This window comes from Phasianus colchicus, chromosome 1 (assembly GCF_987193195.1).
Source record: "Phasianus colchicus chromosome 1, bPhaCol1.hap1.1, whole genome shotgun sequence".
NCBI lineage: Eukaryota > Metazoa > Chordata > Aves > Galliformes > Phasianidae > Phasianus > Phasianus colchicus.
In genome coordinates, this window is record NC_143436.1 from 129,733,001 (window position 1) to 129,754,588 (window position 21,588).

Here is a 21,588-nt window from a genome sequence, read left to right on the forward strand (position 1 = left end):
GAGGGGAGCAACATTATAAGTGTTCTTATTGAAAGAGCTGAACTGTACAAACATTTGGCATTCCTGCTGTCTGAAGCTGACTTCTATCTAAACAGTTTGATCATTATTAAATGACATTTGGAATCTCTGTACTAGTCTGACTCAACAAAGTAATTGTTGAGTCTCACAACAGTGAGACAATAAGCTTCTAAAATAACTCACTTCACCAAGTTCAAATACCTCAAACATGCCAGTTTGCTCTCTGGTGCAACCCAGGGGAATGCCAGTGCAAAAATCACTAGATCACATCATCTGAGAATGCAAAGAAATTGTGTAACAGATAAGCTGAGAAAGGCAATTTCAGCTCAAACTTTATTCAGCTTGAATTTTGCGGGGGGACTCATTTACAAAAGTGAGGGAAAGGAAGAAGTAAAATAAAAATACTTGTGCTTGTGATTCCGAATGACCTTGGCTGGAGGAACAGGCTTAAAGACCTGTTCTGCCATGTGCCTAAAAGCCAAAAGCTACTGAAACACAAACAATTCAAGGAAATTACAAAATGAAATATAGACACCCACCCATCACAAGCAATCACTTTTGTTCCATATATTTAATAATATGAGTGGGCTTTGAAAAATCATAGGTCTTTAAGCCTAAAATAAATAATCACATGTTTGTGATATATATCTAAGGAGAACCACCTATAAGTATCATGGCTCAGAAGCCCGTATGGTCCCATAAAAGGGAACAAACACATCACCAAGCAGTTCATGTTGTCATTCCTCGGTGGGAATATAAATGAAAATTTTAAAATAACCACAAATCGAAATCCGACTCTCTTGGAATTACATTTTTTCCCTGTTTTCTGAGGGTTTAAAGGGTTCTAATAACACCCAAAGCAAAGGTAAGGATAAGGCTTGCAACTCTGCTTTTTTTTTTCCCCCCTGTATTCATAGTATTATATATCACTGTAATTAAACTTTTTTCTTTTTAATTACCTTTGCTATAGCTATAACAAGTGGAAAGTTCATACCAGGAGGTAAGACACTGCTTAGGTGTTGCCCCTTCTAACTGTTGGTACCAAATAAACTCACTTATTTATGAGCCAGCCAGCCAGCTTTGGATGAACAGAATTTCAACTGAAGCACTTTGCTAGCCATACACTGAAAATGCAAGGTATTTCAATGACAAGTATTAACTGACATTTACTTCTACAGGCTGATTAAAATGCCAAGCAGTCAATTCTTATTTCAGGGCTGATTTAAAAATCAAATCACAGAAACAGAACTCCACAATGATTAAAACTATGGGGAAAAAAGCTAACAAGTACATAAAACATTTTCTCATAGACTGTGCTAAATACCCTCACACAATGATAATAATATTAGAGGTATAAATTAACATAAGATGGGCCTGTTCTCTTATTTTCAAATTCATATGAATCAGAACAGGTTAGCACAGCAAAACAACAAAATTTATTAAGGAATAAATAGACTTGTTTCTGTTGAACACGTGAAGATTTTCAGGAGCATGCATATGTATAAAGCCACCTACTTACTAGGCCAGTCTCTTATTCATGGGCAGGAAAATCACTGCAGAGAAGTAAATAAGTGTTGGTTTTTTTCCCCAAATATCAGCCTTACAGCATGTAACTTATGTGAGCTGACTGAGCCAGAGAGACAAAGAAATCTCTTCTTTCCCAAAAGAAAACCAAGTGGGAACGTTCTCACTAGACACTTTGAAGTAAGAAGGGACATTACAAGAATAACCACCTCCTTTTCCAGTAGGCTTGGAAAGTGCATTAACCCACTCGTCTAAGATTTTCAAGAATTTTCCTTGTGTTTCACCCACACTATCTCCTGTTTATTATACAAAGAGCACTCAATAATTTTGCAAATAAAACTACCTTTTAAGTCTTGCTGTAAATAATTAAGCCCAGGACAGAAGAAGAGAGACTAAGCATATTTTGATTTTAACTCAGCCTGGCTACTTTAAGTCTCCCACACTACAACATATCAGAGTTTGGCCTTTCAAAACCCTTACAGCTACTTCTTGGGTCATCAAAGCCTGATCAAATTCTTCTTTAGGAACCAGTGGTGCAACCAGAAAGTTTGTTTTTCTTAAATTTCTTTACCCTAGAAGTACCTGAGGCTACCCACAATTTAATGTGTAAGAAAGTTTGGGCGAAGCTTACTTTGAACTTGATTTCCAAGTCGTGTTTTGACTTTGCCATGATCCACAGAGTTTGTAACACGCTGCCCGTAACACTCTCCAAACCTGCTTGTGGCCCCAGAATTGTACAGTGATGCCCACAAAGATCAAAGGAAGCTGCTCAAAGTACAGCACATGCAAATTCTGGATAAACTGAAAAGTTTGTCCCTTCTCCCTCTCTGTGCAAGAATCTACTAAGATACAGCATTATTTGTAAATGATTTCTTGAATGAAGACAATGCACAAAAACTTGGGCAAAGTTTTTAAGCACAGTTATATTTTTCTGGGAAACTGTAACTCAACTACTTTGGTGCTTATTCAAGAAAGATTTTAATGCTTCTATTACATATGTCTGTAGAATTGTAATGTGCATCTCCTATTTCTCCTCAGTTGGTCGTGCGAAAGTCTGACAAGCAATTTAATAAAATGAAAAAAAAAACACTAAAGTAACCAATCAGTCACAAATGGCACACCCTGGCACAATATAATCTGTAACCATGCATCATTCGATGAGCACAACTTCATACGTCCTTTCCATTTCCACTTCTACTTTATTTCCATGACATAATTCTGCTACATTTCTTTGCAAAACATTGCATAATCCACACACGGTACCATTCTACATCTTAATACTTTCCATTGTGTTCCATAACAGCTCCTTTTACTACAGTCATATGTCTACTTTAAAACTTTTCAATTATAAATTTCACATTAGTAATTTTTTCCCTTAATCTATATTAATGTATGCAGTAAGACCTAGTAGTTATTGCAGAATTACAGCTGCATGAAACATGAGTTCACATGGTCACCTACCGTTGTATACAGTTTTCAGAAACTGTTTGAATTGTACTAGCAATAATTCTTAGAAAATGGAAGACTTCCTTAGAAGTGCAAAAGTTACTGCAATAAGAAATAATTAGCAGATCAAATGCCACTACACTGCAGCTAGTATAATCTCCACGTAGTGCTGCACTGGGACACTCAAAACAAAATGTAGAAAGTGCCTGCCTTTATATTTTCATATAAAGGTTACCTGCCAAGGAAAGCAATTTATCATGGGTCCTTTTATGATTAATGGAAAAACTGATATGAATCATCTTCTGGACATTGCCCTCTTCAACTTCAGTGACTTTAAACACCTAACTTCAACTAGAAGACCAAGAGATCAACCAAAGAGAGAGACCCACAATTCCACCTTAGGAGTATTCAGAATAAACGACAAATAAAGAATTTGACAAATCAGAAATAGCCCCAGAAGGAAAAGTAATGCCACTATTGTAAATAGTAGGAAATAACTCTAAAAAAACCTCAGATCACTCCTCTCCCTTCGAGGGACCTTCTGACTCTTTTGTTCCTCTCCTAATTTGTGCAAGTAATTTCTCTTCTTTTCAACCTTTTTTTTTTTTTCTGATGGAGAAGGAAAAAAAATCCTTCTCACCTACCCCACCTTTTTCTTCATTAACATCTACAGCAATAGATATTCGGATTAATTTTTTCACTCAGAGGGTGGTGACACTGGAACAGGTTGCCCAAGGAGGTTGTGAATGCCCCATCCCTGCAGGCATTCAAGGCCAGGCTGGATGTGGCTCTGGGCAGCCTGGTGTTGGTGACCCTTCACATAGCAGGGGGGTTGAAACTAGATGATCATTGTGGTCCTTTTCAACCCAGGCCATTCTATGATTCTGTGATGCTTAACATTACACGACTGGCTGTTGAACAGAATTCCCAAGTTATTTCATTTGATTTATCTGTACCAAAATTGGTGACAAATCAAGGCTGGAATACCCTTCAGATCCTACATCAGCACTGCAGAATTCTCATTCTAAGACTCAGCAGCATTATGCATAACTGTATCAAATCTGTTACCACATTAGCATGCCTATCAAGCTTCTTTCTTTCAAAGTGTTTCTTCTTGTTTGTTAAAAAAAAAACTTGCCAAGATCACTTGTATTTAAAGACTCAAAATTTATAAAGCAATCCCTCTAAGTACACTTAATATAAGGAAGTCTCATCATCAGATTTATCTGAAACTATACTCTGATTTTTTAGTTCCCACACACAGCTATTGTTTAGAAGATCTTCAAAGGGCCTGTTTACTAAAACAAGGACTATGTCAGTTGCACTCAAACTGGAGCAACCATATTAAATGAGAAGAATGCCTTTGTCAACTGCAGTCAGAGTACTGTAAACAAATTAATATAAAGCACCAGAAAAGTTTACACCATAGTGTCAGTCAGCATTTCTTCCTCTAACTATGCAACACTGAATACGGAAGTAAAAACTAACATATATTTAAATAAAAAAAAACAACGCACGAATGGCATCCTATAGCAACAATATAAAAGGTTAATACACATTTTCAGTCTGTCTTAAGACTATCTTAAGACATCTTTTCATCACACTGCTACTTGAGCAGTTCCCATATAAAACAGTAAGAGTATCCAGTAGCGATCTCAAAGTCCCGATTTACTCTTTACCTAATTATACTTAAATGAAAAAGTTCTGTCACAGACTTATATGAGGCCAGAATTTCATCTTCTTACTTTTCTTTCACACTGAAGTCTACACCATGGTTGCCCTTGAAATCATTAACTTGGTTTTAAGAAAAAAGTTTTAATTTAAGAAGTTTTTGCAGCCTTTTGGAAGAGGTAAGAGTACTGTAAAATAAGCTCAACTTTCAATATCCTTCACTTACGACTGCTCCCATGTAGTACTTATGCAGAACAATGGGGAAAAATGATAAATATAAGAGTTTCATACTCAGAAAATATCATTCATTATACCTCAGAAGGCACTATGAGAGAACAGTAAAGTTGAGGCACACATAACCATTAAAAAAAAAGCAAAAAATCAACAACACAAGAGTCTATCTCTGTTAGTCTTCCATCAGCTTTGGTGTCAAATAAACTATGAAGATATCCAAATATTCAAGGTTCTATTTACAGAAGAAACATCACGATAGTCATTACAGTTCACTTCATCTTAGAGTAAAAATGTGTCCAACTTCTTTTTGATATGTTCAAAAGCATCTTTTCCCATATAGTCCATACGCCCTTCCTCCCATTTTCTCCGTTCATCTTCTGGATTTGGTTCTTCTGGTTTGAGTTGAATAGAGAGCTCTGAAACAGAAGATGCAACCTCATCCTGTCGGAAGAACAGTAGAAAGCAGTCACCTGATTGTTTTCACTTCAGTGCTGTGAAGTTAAACCTTAAAAATCAAAATTTCTGCTTTATAAAGTGCCAGTTAAAAGAAGCAAGCAAGCAAAAAAACAAACAAACAAAACAAACCCCCAAACCAGTGATCTCATTTTCCTAATTCTTCTATGCTTCTAACTAATCAAGTTAGCATCTTTGAACATACAAAGTATTTACTTTACCTGTCTTAAGTAAAAGCCTAGCACTCAGCAACAATACACTTAGAATTGAGAATTGTCTCAACATACTTCCACTGGAGCATAATAAGTTCCTGTATTTTTTGATCATGTGAGGTCAGTACTATTTATCACAGGATCCACATTATCTCAAGTAAATTAATTAATTCTAAGATTGACATTATTTGTTAGAATGGTAACTAATATATGTTGAATGACACTCCAAAATTCTGTACCATGGTTCAAGATCAAGTGCACAAAGATTGGTGCACAAATGCACAACATATCATTAGTAATTATTTCAAGCAAATAAAGAGGAAAACTATGTCCAGAACTGATTATTAGGCTTAAACAGCCTAAATGCCCTGCAATATCTATTATATGCAAGGTCTGTGCCAGTTTGGGGTGCAGGCCTTGCACAAGGCTTGTATTCACAGACTAAATCATGTATTTTGCTCACTTAACATGATGCTATGAACTTAGACAATCACATTCTTCCTATGTATCCTTGCTTGGGATCCAGTCTGTACGTGACTTGAAAGATGAATAAACACTCCAAAGAGCATGTTTACACTGTATATATGCAAATATGTGTGCATGTGTGTATATACGTGTTATTAGTTCTTAGGGTATTTAAGTACAAAACTGCAAAAATGCAGTAAGATTCCTCTTTTTTTTTTTCTTTTAAACCTGTAGCAAGGATTATCAACAGCCTTGGATGCTATTAACAGAACAGGAATCATCACGTTTTCATAAACTGGTAATTTTAGCTAGGGCCTAAACACCCCTGACCATAGAGGAGCTACAATTTCACCTATCAAGCTGTTTCACCATAGCATTTCACATTTTCCTCAGTAGCAAAATGTGTTGTGCACCTTAAAAGATTCAGCTCCTGGACACCCTGTGACTCCATCAATGCCAAGTTTGGCATTAAGTGGCTGTCATACTGCCCACAAAAAAACAGTGCATGATCACAAAGCACAGCCAAGCAGCTTAGGCTCCATATCTGACTCGCAGTACATCGTCTCCCAAGCCACTCACACACCGTAAAATAAAACGAAACAATTTGCTTGTTAAATGTTGCTGTTACATTATTGCACAGCTAAAGTTAATAGCACACATTTTTATACATTTAAAACTTAGAAGTAAAATGAATTGAATGAAATGGTACGTCAGTATCGGAAGAGGTTAATAACTTAATTATGTAGCTCAAAGATTTAAGAATTTATTTGTACGCTGCATCAGTTAGTCACTATTTCCCAGAATGATGCTGGCAACAGCAACATGCATGCAATTAGCAACAGAAGTACAGTGCAGAAAGCTACATGTACCAGCTCGGACGTTTCCTGAAATGCAGGATGAGAAGCAAGTTGCTTGGAAGGTCTGTCAGGCTCAGAGAGATGAATGCTAGAACCACGTTGTTCAGCTTCATATGCAGGTTGCTAGAATACAACCAATGAGTTTTTATTAGGAGAATTTTTTTCCCTCTCCAGTTTCCTTATAATGAGAAAGCACACAAGATAAAATGACCTCAGTCTTGGGATTTGGGAAAGCAGAGGGCAGGAGTAAAAGGAACAAAACAATGTGACCAAGGACAAAATTCATCTCACGTAGCTTTAGCTATCAAAATGGCACTGAATCTAAGCTCCTACTATAATCAGTCTAGGATAAGTATCTTCAGAGGGCAGCTCATCTCATCTTTAAAATAGTTTCAAGACTGCCTGGCATTCTTCAGGGATTACAAGAACAGCTTGGAAAACTAGCTCACAGTAGATGCCTACCATTCACAAGGCCAAATTTAAATAGAAAAAAAACCAACAACAACCAACTTTAGGATTCTAGATTGCTCTGTAACTTGAACTTTGTAAGTACAGAACACAAACAGCACATTGTACTCAGTAACAAAATTAAAATGGGCTGCCCAAAAAATACTGCCCCAAATATTTGCCTTTGCTAGATGTCAAAACAAACGAGTAGACAGCCCCCATACTGAAGTCTTTTCAGTCGAAAGCAAAACAGTCTACACAAGACTACTGACTATGCAACAGTCAAATGATGGTGTTCCTAAGAACAGAATCTTTCAATTCATTTCAAATTAATACAATCTTGTGATAAATCAATCCTGCTTTACTTTTTTAATTACCATGCAGTATGTTTAAATGTGCATGACTATATCTTAAATTAACCTTTTTTTTTTCTTTTTTTCTTTCTTTTTTTTTTTTTTTTTACCCCAATTCGCATCTTAAAAATGTTTCCTTATTTGATTTGAGTACTTCCAACAGTCAGATGCATCAGGCACACAAGATTAAAATTATTAGCAAATGATATTTGAACTGTAAGGCTGGAATGTTTGCAGTTTTCCTTCAGCTCTTTTCACTCAGGCTGGAAAAGAAGGGAGCAGAGCGTACAGTTTTACGGAGTACTACAATCTGAAGTGCAGAAATACTGTTCTGTTATCTCCAGTTAAACTCCTGCACAAAATAAGGAGTATCATTGCAGTAGAAATACCCAAATACATGAAGAGTGACAAAAGAACAAGAATCAGTGCAGTGATCATTAGGGATTTCCTTCAAAGATAGTCCTTGTTGCCCAAATCAGAGAAATTTGGGGAACAGTTTTCAGAGTCAATACTTCTGGGGAAAAAAAAAGGGGGGGGGAGAGGTTCTAGCTTTAGATATATTCATTTACAGGACTTTGAATATTCAAAAGATGAATTGGTTAATGGAATTTCTTTTTATTATGTTTTATTAAGTACCTACCTATTTTCAATATAGAACTTATTCGTAAGATTCAATGCAAACTGAACATCTGGATATGACAAGCACACATGACTAAAGCAAATAAATGTTCTTCAGACTATTTCTAATGATAACAAGAAAATTCTAATACAAAAAAAAAAAAACAATTTATTTCAGTTTATCATTTTACTTTGTTACTGCATATAGGAATATACAGCGTACTTACAGCTTTGAAACTGAGTTCCTCGGAGGAAGATGCCGTGGGATCTGCTTCATATGCCTGCTCTGGAAGTACATGCATTTGCAGAGAATTGGCCACAGAAGGATCAACTTTTTTCAATGTAATTTCAACCCCACGGAAAGTATGCTAGCAAAAACAAGAACAACCCATCAATGACATAAAATTTTGCAGGAAATCAATATCTGACTTAGAACAAATTCACTTCCTTATGTGGTTTTCAACTTTAAAGTTAATACATTTAAAAAAAATTGTGGTCACAGATTCAGAGCATATTTCAATTTAGATTTATAAACTGAAGATTACATTGCCATCATCACGGGGTAAATCCAGCAGATATTTCTATCTTTATGCTACTGTAGCTGAAATATTTATTCACTGCCCAATTCAAAAAATAATAAAATAATGGAGCACATTAAATATAAGATCAAAATCCACCCACTCATTCCTCTGCCTTCCAATTTGTCATCAGGTTTATAAAACAAATTCCTTTCCAGAGCTTTGATGGTAATTGTCCAACTAATTTTATGAGACTGTGCAATTTGTTTAATGATAGTAGTAGTTAATATTAACAGACATTAAGAAAATATTTATATATGCATAAAAGCGACCTAAACTGTCTCATCTGATAGCAAATTAAGAATTGCATCCTGCTTCTACTTACTAGTTTATAATGTAGGTTTCCAAGAAAGCATTTATCAACAGCTTTTTATTCTATTCATGAAAACCATACATTGTTGCACTTCCTTTGATGAAAAAAAGTATATAGAGTACAGTAAATGCTTGATGACATACAACTCATATAATACCCTAAACGTAATTAAACAGTGACTTTTCAAATCCAATTTGTTATGATGCTTATAAAGTAGAAGATAACATAGGTCTGAAAATGTAAGTTTTACTCTAGTTTAAGGCCTAGTTTGAAGTCTAAACCAGGTTAGCTTCAAAAAGTCAGAAGTCTGTTTTTTCAGTCAGATGATCACCTTTTCTGCCTAACTTGCACAGTATTTTGTGTTTAATTTGCAGAATGTATATATGTATACTTCCATATAAACTCCTCATCAGTTAAGAAGGGGAGTGGACAAAATTAGTACAGCTGCAAGTACCAGTTCTTAAACTGCAAGTTCTTAAACTGCTAGTTCTGCAGAGATGGCTTTTAGAGGAACCTATTACCAACTGACAGGCAAGCTTTCCTGTATAATTATTTCCTCTGCCAAACACAATTTCCAGAACTTTTGCTGCGATTCCAGTATATGCTCACGAACTCCTTGATAGTTACCTTCCATTCCTCAGATTCTGATTCTTCCATCTTTTGAAATTTTTCTAACAACGGCAGTATACTGGCACTGTATATGTTCCACCAGAGGGCAAGAAATGACAGCTGATGGAAAGATCCAGAGGTGGTGCCATCTTGCATAACTCTCTTTGTTTGAAGGTTGTATTTGTAGTTCCAGGGCTTTGTTGCTCCCAGGAAGTGAACAACTTTGGTATCTCTACCAAAACTATAGGAATTAAACATACAAAACCATATATTAAAGATAACTTTTTAGCTAAAGAAATACACTTACTCTCACTGGTGAAGTGAGAGTACTTTGCAACAGAAATACATTTAATATGAATATAAATATAAATATATATATATTACCCTAATCTAAAATAAAGTATCTCACGTAGTACGCAGTAAAAGAAAAGGCTAACATCGCCATTACTTCCAGCTACTAATTCTAGTGGAAAAATTCATGAAGGAAACTGAAAGGCTCATGCTGTCCTGCTTCCAGTCTTCTCGCACGCTGTGCTCACAAGTGAATGAAAACCACTTCAAACACCAAATCAACAGAATTGGTTAGTACTGATCCCATTTTGAAAATGACTAACAAGTACATCCCCCTCGGTTGGCCCCCCACTACATGCTTTGTGCAACTGTAAGAGTAATTCATGGCACACAATTCTTAAATCTCAAAAACCACTCACTTTTTGCCAGAGAAGTTTCTCTAACCAAACTAACTGATGAAATATAATTACTAGCACAAATTTTGTTCCAAGGAAGAACATAATAAAAGGTTTTCTGAATAAATAAATAGAGTGAAAAACCCTAACAATTTCCCACAGAACTGAGTGGGAAGGAAAAAAAAAAAAAAGGAACAACTTTCCAAGTAAAGCTGTTAGAACCTGATGTTAAAGTAATCTTCATACTTCCAAATTAGAGAAAAGTTTCTCTGAAGCAGTGTATGAGACACAGTAGCTCACATTGGGATTTTCTATCTGTCCAGATGCAGTACATTTTCACATTACTTTTAAGTTTTTAAATCCATGGTTTTTATAAAATATACTATTTCTTACTACTGAGATTCAGATCAATCAAATATGCCATAATTATTCATTCTCTCTCTTTTATAGTAGATGATTTGTTATTAGCAAGCTACAAAGATTTACGATCAGTCAAAAGTGTCACTACTTACTGATGGAAAGCAGGAACGTAGGTGTATACTGCACTACTGCTTAAGTTATAGATGAATGGTAAGTGTTTGCCAATATCTGCTGTTGCCCAGTTGCTGAAGAAGCTATTCAACAAGCCTTGATCACCCCCTAAAGAATATATAAAATAATATTACCGTAATGTATAATTATATTTGAATTTATGTCATGTACAAGGATGCAAATTACACTGGGGTGTTCATGGGACTGCAATTTGGACTTGACAGTATGGCCAGATGAGCAGGTGCAAGCAATACCTGATCCACTTCAATGCAATTTCAATTTAAGTGGAGTCCTACTGTAACTTATGAAGAAAGAAGAAGGGGTTTTTGTCTCCCTCAGAGCAGATCAGCTGTATTTCTTTATCCTAAAACAGACAGCAAAATTAAAATTTACTGAGCAAGACTCAGACTCTCTTCACTGTACTTTTTCTGGAAGCACACCCTGCAATAATTCAATGAGTCTTAAATGCTGTGTAAGAGGCAAAGATCTGCACTATAAATTTTTGTGGGGGCTCAATTACTTAAAACCCAGAGAACTTCTGCCTTTCTCTGTTCTGTTAGATTGCATGCAATTTATGGAAAAACGGCTCAGAGAAACTGAATTTAGTTTCTTGCACTTCATCTCTTACCATCAAAGCTGCCATGTTCAGCAGCAAACTGGAGCAGCAAGTTGTAAGTTTTTAAAGAAGGTCGGAACACAAATACACCACTATTAAAGCAGTCAGGCCAGCCAGAATCAGGAGCTGCTGAAAACTCTTCTCGATCAAACAATTCATCAACATTGCAAAGCACCTTGGAGAATGTAGGAGAAAAAGTAAATTCTTACAAAAGATGTCTTTCTGGAACATGAGTAGCTACATCATTACTACCAAATTCAATTCTTAGTTTTATCAAGTGCATAGGTTGCATAACATGAAAGCAGCCAAACATGCCAAGGTTCATAACTTTTTTTAATGTAATTAAGTAACTTTAATTGTGGTTCTCCTTGACTTCTCTGAAAAAAAGTGCAAATCCCATGAAATTACTTCATGAGTGTCAGAGATCCTTCAAAAGGTCCCTTTAAATATCATATCATGAAAAGTTTCCTTATTTCTAAGCTCACTTTCCCAAAGTCCATTATTTTCAGTATCCACAACAAAGCCAAGAATCCAAATAATTTGATTTAGCAGCAGACTGACTAAAGACTAAAACAAAACAACTGTCTCCTGTAACTGGTTTTCTAATGTAAGTTAAGCTCAGAGTCTTGCTTTGGGTTGGTCTTAGAACTTCACAATGAAACAGGAAAAATCAATCGGATTCAGCCAGATCACTTTTAAAATTGGTGGAAAGATGGCTGTGCAGCTAGTAGAAGTCTGTACCCCACTCATAATGACTGTAAAGGGAGACACTAAAAAATAGGAGGGTAAATCTTTTTAGAAGGAAGAACATCACATTTACTTAAAAAAACAAAACAAACAGGAGAAACAAACACCACAACCAAATACTTCCTTCTTCAATTTTAAATCATAAACTCTTTCCCTCGCTCTCTGAGAGAATAATTTGGTTTCTAATACAAATATAATCCTATTAAAACGCATCCCACACTTTCAGAATGAAACTCTTAACTGCTGCAGAGAAAGGTTGACTTGACTGTCCTTGTCAAAATTACAGCTTTTTTTTTTTTTAAATCTTCATACATCAGAAAATGTTTTGTTTTGTTTTCCTCTCCTTTTTATAACTTGCCAGCCTTCCTGACCAAAGTAATTCCAAGCAGAATTTAACAGAGAACTATTTTAAACATCTGTCAGAAGCCAATTTGCATAGAATGTGTTCATGATATCTTTTGAGAACAGTCTGGAGGCTACTCTCAAAACAGGATCCATTTCTCTGCAGGCAGCAAAGCTGTCAACCAAAATATCCAGCTGGAGCTTCTGCAGCCTTATGACTCCCAGCAAATACAGTCACTTGCTAGGCCACTGGGCTGCCAGATGAGGAAGCACACATTCAGAGCACATCTAAGACAGATGCAAACCACACCACAGCTCCTGCTCTACTCACCAAGGTGTCTGCATCCATGAAGACACATTTGCTATAATGAGTAAGAGTCCAGCAGTGAAGTTTAGTGAAGGTTACACCCAGTTCTGGCCTCTGCAACAGAGCCAAACGGACTGAGTCAGCACTGTCAAGTGCATCCACCTCAGTGACTTCATCAAACACGCTGCGCAGGACAGACCTACCAGAGCAAACAGTGAAGAGAAAGAAGGGAACTTATTGAGGTTCACCACTTTTTTCATGAAAATACTGACACAGCACATTTATTGCGACAGTAACAAAGGTTAGATTGATGCTTACAATAACAACAGGCTGTAAGTTACTGCTTCTTTCAGTAAGGGGCCAACCCATCTCAAAACCTACAGGTACTGTATGGAGGAGAAATCAACCCATACCTTAATTACTTAGTCTCCCATAGAAACACTGACAGAAATTAAAGGAGTTTTCATTTCTTCACAATTGTCTCTAAGGAACAGCACCATACCATACATACATACCATCTGCACATGTACAGGACGTGGCAGGTACTGTCAGTGCTGTTGTTTGCATGCGTTCTGCCAGAGCAAAAACAGCCTTTGAAACAGACAGCACATATTTGCACATAGAAAAGAAGTCGTCTTAGAAGTCTAATTTGAGATTACCTGTTGTATGAGCATCTCTTTCACACAAATTTAATAGGGGATATCAAAGGAGATAGTATTCCCACAAGGTACAAGAAGAAAAAGCTTTTAAACACAGTTTATTTATATTACACTATCAACTACAAACTCCTAGATGTCACTTAAACACAGAAGAAGAAAAGCCTGTGCTTATTATCTAGATTTCAAAGTCACCATGTTTTGCTTGACTGATATACGAGAGGCAGAAGTTAACTGTGAAAGTATTAAGTATAGATATAGACTTCTTAGTGCAGAGACAAACATTTAACCTTGCCTATAAAAAAAAAAGAAAGTTTTTTCCCCTCATAAAGATAAAGGGAGGAAATGGGGAAAAAAAAAAAAAGAAAAAAAGAAAGTAGACAGACTTCCCTTAGGAAGACTACATTGTTCTGACAAAGCTGCAACTTTAAGAAAAAAAAGGAAAACATGTTTCTTGAGACAGATGTATTAACAATTTTGCACAGCATATAGGAACTGGGAGCTTGCACACTTCCAAAGCCACAGCAGAACTAAGAGCACAAGCAATTGTGGCATGTCATCTTCTTTTTAATAAAAAACTCAGTTCTCCAAATATCAGGGCTAAAGTTCAACTGATCTAATTGAGATTTCTATACACACAATTCTGCCATGCTTGTAGAATTATAATGATTTTTAAAAAGAGGCAGAAGGGTATTTCTCATCATCACGCTGATATTTCAATATCAGTCATCTGAAGTTGAGCCATTAATGTCTTGGAGAGTTCTGATGTCGTGGCTGGTAGATATCTTGCTCTTTCTAAATGATAAGCAATTAGAGAAGGAAAAAAATAAAGACAATAAAACCCTAGTTTATAAGTTTTCAGTTGATGTTCCCAATTATGGGCTCAAGTATCAACTTCCATCCATAAGCTCTACTTTTGCAAGTAAACACTTATCAGGCACATAGTCTTACCCCGGATGTGATTGGAACTCCCCTCAGAAACCATTAGGGAACTTCTACTCATAATGCTGTGAAATCCTAAGGAAACCCATTAAAATCCTTTGTGTTATTGTTTATTTTTCCATATTATGAGCCTTCAAAAGCACACAAATTCTTACCTCATTCCGCTGGAGACCTCTGGCGTGATCAGTACTGCTAGTTTTCTAGATGTCGTATGGTTCCTCAATGACTGTCCAAGAACCAGAGCTCCTTGGCAATACACATCATCAGTAGCAAGAGTCACAAAGGCCTGATCTGTTACTGTGAGTAAAAATTCAGAAGAGTCACTTTACAGATTTAATGTAAGCTCTTTTGGCAGGTTCCTACAATCTCCCTCCTCCAGCTAGCCATTAGGCTACAGCTTATAACAACCTGCAGTTCCTGCGATAAGCTCCTCTCTTTTCCAAACTCCCCCAAAGGACAAAACTAAATAGAAAAATCCAGTAAATATGATTACAGAATCTATGCCTCTGAATGTTGTTATTTTTGTCTCATTCGCATAATATCATGAAGTTTTCAAACTAGCTTTAAACAAGTAACTCCACAAGTCACATTTGCAACTGAAATTTGAAAGAGCTGATAAGTATTTAGATTGTGCATTTATTTCACAGAATATGTAACACAACTGATAATTTTTTTTTCTGTTTATACAGTGCCAAAAGCTAAGGGAAAAAACACAGGATGTAAAGTAGTAAGCAGAAATATCCTTCTTTCCATGACCTCACTGAATAAACATTTAGGAATATTCTTGCTTTATCCAATATGTAATGGAGCAATTGGCTGAACAACTGGTACCTACCAACGTGCATGGAGAAAGTGATGCTAGGGTTGGCATCCCTTACCAAAAGCTAAGGATCCTTAGCTTGAGTAACTTCAAAAAAAAAAAAATTAGGAATGTTCTTCAGAATCAATAAACATTTGGAAGAAAAGAGTTACTCTAAATAAAGAAGGAAAACTACACACTAGTACAACATCAGATACAGTGTGTTCTGTAGGGATACCAGGCATCTGGCAGTACCACTACCTTCTGCTCTTCAGTTCTGTACTCCAACAGAGCCACCCTTACTGGATTTCTGGGGTGAGCTACAACTCAAACGCTGTGAGGTGAACGGCATCTTTCAGAGATGAAGGAATAGTTCAGCTACAAAATTAACCAGAACTAAGCAATGGGGTCACACAGGATGAGGGGAATTCCAGTGAGCTCAGAGCTTCCGTAAGTGTTTGTGTTGAGCTACTCATAGAAAAACACCATCACCTCAAGGGACACACAGTGATATTAAATTCATTATTATATAACAACACCAAAACACCGTGTCACTCAGTTTCCAGGCTCTATGAGAGACGCTGGGAAAGAATCTCACAGAACCAGTGGCAGTGGCCCAATGAATGACCTCATGACAGCCTCAAAAACAGGCTGCCAAAATGAGCAAGTTGAAACCTCTGACATAATATAACATAACATTAAGGTATGCAATGAAGTATGCTTGGTGCTTGTGATAAACCCTTGGATACTAAGCATTTCCATTTTCCACATCATCTAAATCCAGAATGAAACACAGACCTGCTGGCATGCTGACCTCTCCTTCTGCTTCCTTCCTGCCACTCACTCATCTCCAGCCAGACCCTGAACTCTCTGCACTACAGTTTTACACTACCACGTGTCCCTGTGACTGAGAACAATCTCAGTAACACAGAATCATAGGGGTTTGAAGAAACCTCTGGAGATTATCTTTGTCCAATTCCTAGCTAAATCAGGTTCTGAATAGCAGGTTGCAGAGGAAAGCGTCCAGGTGGGTCTTGAATACCTCCAAAGAAAAAGACTCCACAGCTTCTCGGGCAGCCTGTTCCAGTGCTCTGTCACCCTTGCAGTAAAGGTCTTCCTTATGTTCATATAGAAATTCCTATGTTTGTGTTAATTGCCTGTTGTTCTGTTGCACTGCTGAAAAGAGCCTGGTCCCATCCATTTGCCTCCTGCACTTTAGATATTTATAAGTATTCATAAGATTATCCCTCAGCCTTCTATTCTCCAGGCTTAACAGCCCCAGGTATCTCAGCCTTTCCTCATAAGGGAGATGCCACAGGTGCCTAATTATCTTTATAGCCTTCTGCCAGACTCTCAAGTTCCTGTCATTCTTGAACCAAGGAGCTCAGAACTGGACACAGAACTCCAGCTGTGGCTTCACCAGGGCAGAGTAGAGAGGGAGAATCAGCTCCCTTACCCTGCTGGCTGTGCTCTTTTTAATAAGGGGTCTGAACACTCAATCATTCATCAAAACATAAAAGAGTTTGCAGATCCTTTAGCTAAACAAATTCCAATAACCTTTTTAATCACAATTCTCAGAAGATGCAAATAAAGTAAAAAGGAGCTTTTGCTGTGGAAACATCTGCATCTCCCGTTAGCACAACAGCTCGAGCAAGTTGTGGAAGCTCCAGAAAGTGAACAGGAGGTGCTCAGAGGGAGTGGTTTGTAAGGACAGTTGTTCACATTAGCTGTTCCTACTGCAGTTTTCCAAGAGATTAAACACATACAAGCATGCATTAAAAATAAATACTGCTTCCACACACCCCCCAAAGAAGGGGAAAAAGCCACACACATACACAAATACATAAAACCCAAAGGTCACCTGAGCAATAAAATTATTCTCAAAAGGCACCAAGACTCAGCAAAGAAAGATGCTTTTGTGCTGGGCAACAAGCATCTCCAGCCAAAAAAAAAAAAAAAGTAATAAAACAACTACTGAGAGGAAGGTGGGGGGTAGGCCAGTACAGAAAGCAAACTGTGAAACCAGTAGGTGTTTAAATCTTCAGACACTATTTTAAATAACAACCATAAAACTGAGCACAAACTTCTTATTGCCTCTGCAAATTCTTTTCGCTACAGAAACCAAATATTTGCATAAATAGCCCATCCAAAACTACACAAGCTACTGAAGGAACAGCTCAGCAGGTCAACATGGCAAGTTACACATGCTTTCCTGCTCAGTCTGTCTTGGAGCAAAGCTGTGGTCAGAACTACAAGGAAGCAAACAGCTTCTAAGAGCTCTGGCTAATATTTACCAAGGAAAAGAAACCAATCGCCTCTTCTGAGGATCTGCTGTAGGATACATATTATGGTCCTCTTAATATAGGAAACCATTATAAAGCTAATTAAACAGACAATCAAACTACTGACTGAAATGAAGCAACATTAAAACATTACTGATGCAACAAGAAGCATATGCTCGCTATTTTAAAATCATGCAGAAGTATCAGTTAAAATCAAAAGATTCTATCATTATGTATTCTTTCATCTCATACCATGCTTTCAAGGGAAAGAAGTGTTACTTGAATTTCCTTGTTTAGAATATTCCTTGAAACCCTGCCTCTGTAACTATTTTATTTCTAAAAGTCAAAACTACAGATCAGATTTTCATACCAAGTTGTGAAAGCAAACTCTTCACCTGAAATCTCCATTTAAATGAAATCAAGGGCAACGCTGCATAAAATTTAATGTACTGAGGGACTCATGATTGATTTCAAGCTGCAAAAGCAGCAATATCTGATCTATCAAGTTTGAAGGACTAGGGTGTGGGTATTTAAAATTCATCATGAATATACATACGTATATATATGTTTTCACTGCCAAGTGCAACTTTGCTTTCAGCTCTTTGTGCTGGATGACGCCAGGATTTCTCACAGGAATCACGTAGTGTGAACAGCATTATGTTTTCAAGCAAATTGTTTTCAAGCTGTGGAGCCCTATGGAGACTCTGTGAATTACAAGAAAAGCCTGTGTACGATTAGAATCACATTATAACTATGTTGTATAAATGTGTAAGTCTGCTCACTTCTCTTCCCTAGATTACCATGCAGCAACATGGAGATGCAAATATAGAAATCACTGTTGGCACTGGCAATAGTTTCTCAGAACAGGTCAGACTTTCAAGCAAATTACTTTTCCCATCTTCTCTGTGCTGCTATCGAAGCTGCAGAGTGGCCTGTAAAAATCAATCACCAAAGTTATGTGAACCGCAATAGGCTGGGTGATTTTGTGTGAAACTTGTTACAGCTTTTTAGTCGACACCACCAACTTCTTATGCTACTTACTCACAGCAGTACTTTAGACAGAGCTGCCTGAGGCAATATTCTTAAACAGGCCTGAAAACCAGTTCTAGGGCTGCATAAAAACCTTGGAATCCACTCCAGCATGCAGATCGAGCAGTTCTCCCTTTGATGGTCGGAGTAAAAGGGAGACAGAGAATGATCAAACACCAGCGAGATGCAGGAGTGACTCAGTAATAAGCACTAAATGAAACACGTACACCTACCAGCTTCTAACCAAGTTTCATAATCCAATTGACACAGCTTTGTAAACATATTTCTGTCTCCTGATAGGGAAATGTCAGATGTGCTCTAGCAGTGGCTCCTAGAGTAACAACTTCAGTTTGCCAAGTTCCCCACTCCAAAACTGCAATGGGAGCCAGAGACTCATATACTACAGTTTTCCTACAAAGCTACTCTAAATAACACAATGCCATCTTAAAAAGAAGAGTACGTAAAATAGCTAAACATAGGCTGATTATGTTCCCAGAGTGCTCTGCCTTGCAAACTAACACTGGCTCAATGTTTTCCCACATTCCTCATTGATACTATCTGCTGTTCTCATCTTACTTTCCCCTTCTGTTGCAGCTGCCATCTCTGTAGAGAAGGCACACTATAGCCTGGGCCAGGCCTGCCCTGGGCAGACCTCTCTGCTAGTTCCCTTCTTACATCAGGTCATTAAGTATCTCCCCCAAAGGGTACTTTTTTGTGAAGGTGCATTAAACTGCTGCAATGATAAAGTAAATCACAGAACCATATGGGATGGAAAGGTCTCCAAAAGATCAAGTCTAAGCACCTGCTAAAGTAGGTTCCTTACAGTAGGCTGCATGAGAAAGTGTCCAGGTGGATCTCACATCTCTCCAGAGGAGATTCTACAACCTCTCTGGGCAGCCTGTTCCAGGGCACTGTCACCCTCACAGTAAATAAGTTTTCTTCATGTTTGCAGGAAACTTCCTACATTCCAGTTTGTGCCCACTGCCCCTTGTTTTATTACTGCATGCCAGTGAAGAAAAGCCTGGCCCCATCTATTTGACTCCTGCACTTATATTTATACAAGTATTTATATTTATCGGTGTTGATAGGAACACCTCTCAGCCATCTCTTCTCCAGGCTGAACAGCCCCACTGCTCATGCAGGAGAAGCTCCAGGGCCCTAGTAATCTTAGCAGCCCTCTGCTGGACTCTCTAGAAGAGCCCTGTCTTTCTTGAACTGAGCAGCCCAGAACTGGGCACAGTTTTGCAGATGCAGTCTCACCAGGGCCAGGTAGAGGTGGAGAATCACCTCCCCCGACCTGCTGGCCACGTTCTTGTTGGTCACAAGTCTCCTGACCTCTGACTTAGCATTAATCACTAGAGGGATGTGGAACAGGGAGCACTGCTCCAGTTGCACCTAGAACTGCAGAAGCAGGATGGATTTTGTTACAAGCAAGCAGAACAAGTAACGATGAAAACAGCTACACTAAGCCACCATCAGAAATTGTTATGCAGATTTTCAGCAAATAGGCAGTTCTCCCCATAGTAATCAAATGAGCTGGCAGCATTAATTCCCACGCTTCCCTGGTCTGGGTCCAAGAGAGGAAACATTTACACTGACAATGAGTTTTATGCTGGCACTGCCAACGCCTCCACAGAGAATACAAATCAATGTTTGACATCATGCAGTGTTTCTCATGGTCTAATGAAGTTCTGCCCGATCCAAACACAGGTTCTCTACCACCCATTACTAAAGCAGCACTGAATGTCACCAGGCAGGATCAGGACTCATGGGGACAGGCTACAGCAAGGACTTCTCTATCAGCCGTTATTAAATATCATCCAGTTAGGAACAGTTACATCCTGCGTCAATACCCTGCAATCCTGTTACTCAGGAGACATTAAGCAATCTCTTGTTATTATAGTATTATATGTAACAATACTATGATCCGCAAAGGAGTAACGTGAAAAGAGTAACACCCCGTTTTGAGAAAAGAAGGAACACTGGAACTAGGAACACAGCAGTCGGCGGGACAAGGAAGAGGACCTCATAGCTCGTCCTGTTAGACACCTCCAGTTTCCCCGCTCTCCTCACATAACAACTTTTAAAACAACCTTGCAGCAGACTCCCCCTCTGTCCGCCCCTCGGGAAGCCCCAGGCGGGCCCAGCCCGGCCAAGCAGCACGCGGGCCGGCAGCAGGCGCCCACCCCTCGGGCCCTTTCCTCCCACCAGCCAGATGGCTCCAACCCTAATCCGGGGCCGCTAATCGCAGCGAGGCCCGCCGCCGGCATCGCGCTCCGCCGTCGGGACGAGCCGTACGAGGAGCCCGCCGGGTCCGGACCGCCGTGCGGTGCCGCGGGGCGCAGGGGGGGAGCGGGCGCAGCGAGCGCCTCACCGCTACTCACCGGACATCGTGCGGCCGCGGAGCGCCTGCCGAGCGGGGCGGGGACCGAGCTGTGCCGCCCGCCTCGCCTGCTCCCCCGGGCTGCTAAATCACCAAATGGGATTAGCCTCGTTCCCGCTGAAGACAGTGGGAGGTGAATTACGCTCGCGGGGACTCCTGTGCGCAGGGGCGGAAAACCGGCATTAGCGGCAGGGTTGGCGCGACGCGACCCTCCCCGGTTTTCACGCGGGGGAATCGCTCCCTTCTCGGCCCCGAGGAGGGCGCAGCCCGGCCCCTGCCGCGGTGCCCCGCACCTGCCGCACACCTGGGCCTCCGGCTGCCCCCCACGCGTGGCTGTAGCGCTATGGCGCCGCCCGGCGGCGCGATGAGATGCGACGCGACGCGACGCGACGCGACGCTCTCTCGTCGTTGCCCGCAGCCTGGCCTTCCTCTCACCTCGGCCAGGCCGTGGTGGATAACAAGTTGGCCAT

General features: G+C 39.0%; 1 protein-coding gene across 1 annotated transcript; it reads right to left on the bottom strand.

Annotated features, from left to right (window-relative positions):
- Positions 1 to 446: 446 nt before the first annotated feature.
- Positions 447 to 21,258, bottom strand: GYG2 (glycogenin 2). Its single transcript, XM_031596136.2, has 9 exons — positions 21,120 to 21,258; positions 14,781 to 14,922; positions 13,052 to 13,226; positions 11,644 to 11,806; positions 10,997 to 11,123; positions 9,817 to 10,039; positions 8,526 to 8,666; positions 6,893 to 7,003; positions 447 to 5,334 (listed from the first exon to the last, which is right to left on the bottom strand). Exons 1-9 carry the CDS (start codon positions 21,124 to 21,126, stop codon positions 5,173 to 5,175), a joined length of 1,251 nt encoding a protein of 416 aa, XP_031451996.1. The 5' UTR covers positions 21,127 to 21,258; the 3' UTR covers positions 447 to 5,172.
- Positions 21,259 to 21,588: the final 330 nt, after the last annotated feature.

Coding starts and splice junctions, on each gene's coding strand:
- GYG2 (XM_031596136.2), bottom strand. Junction 11,807..13,051: donor TCATGGATGCAGACACCTTG/GTGAGTAGAGCA, acceptor ACATTCTCCAAG/GTGCTTTGCAATGTTGATGA. Junction 11,124..11,643: donor TGAACATGGCAGCTTTGATG/GTAAGAGATGAA, acceptor TATATTCTTTAG/GGGGTGATCAAGGCTTGTTG.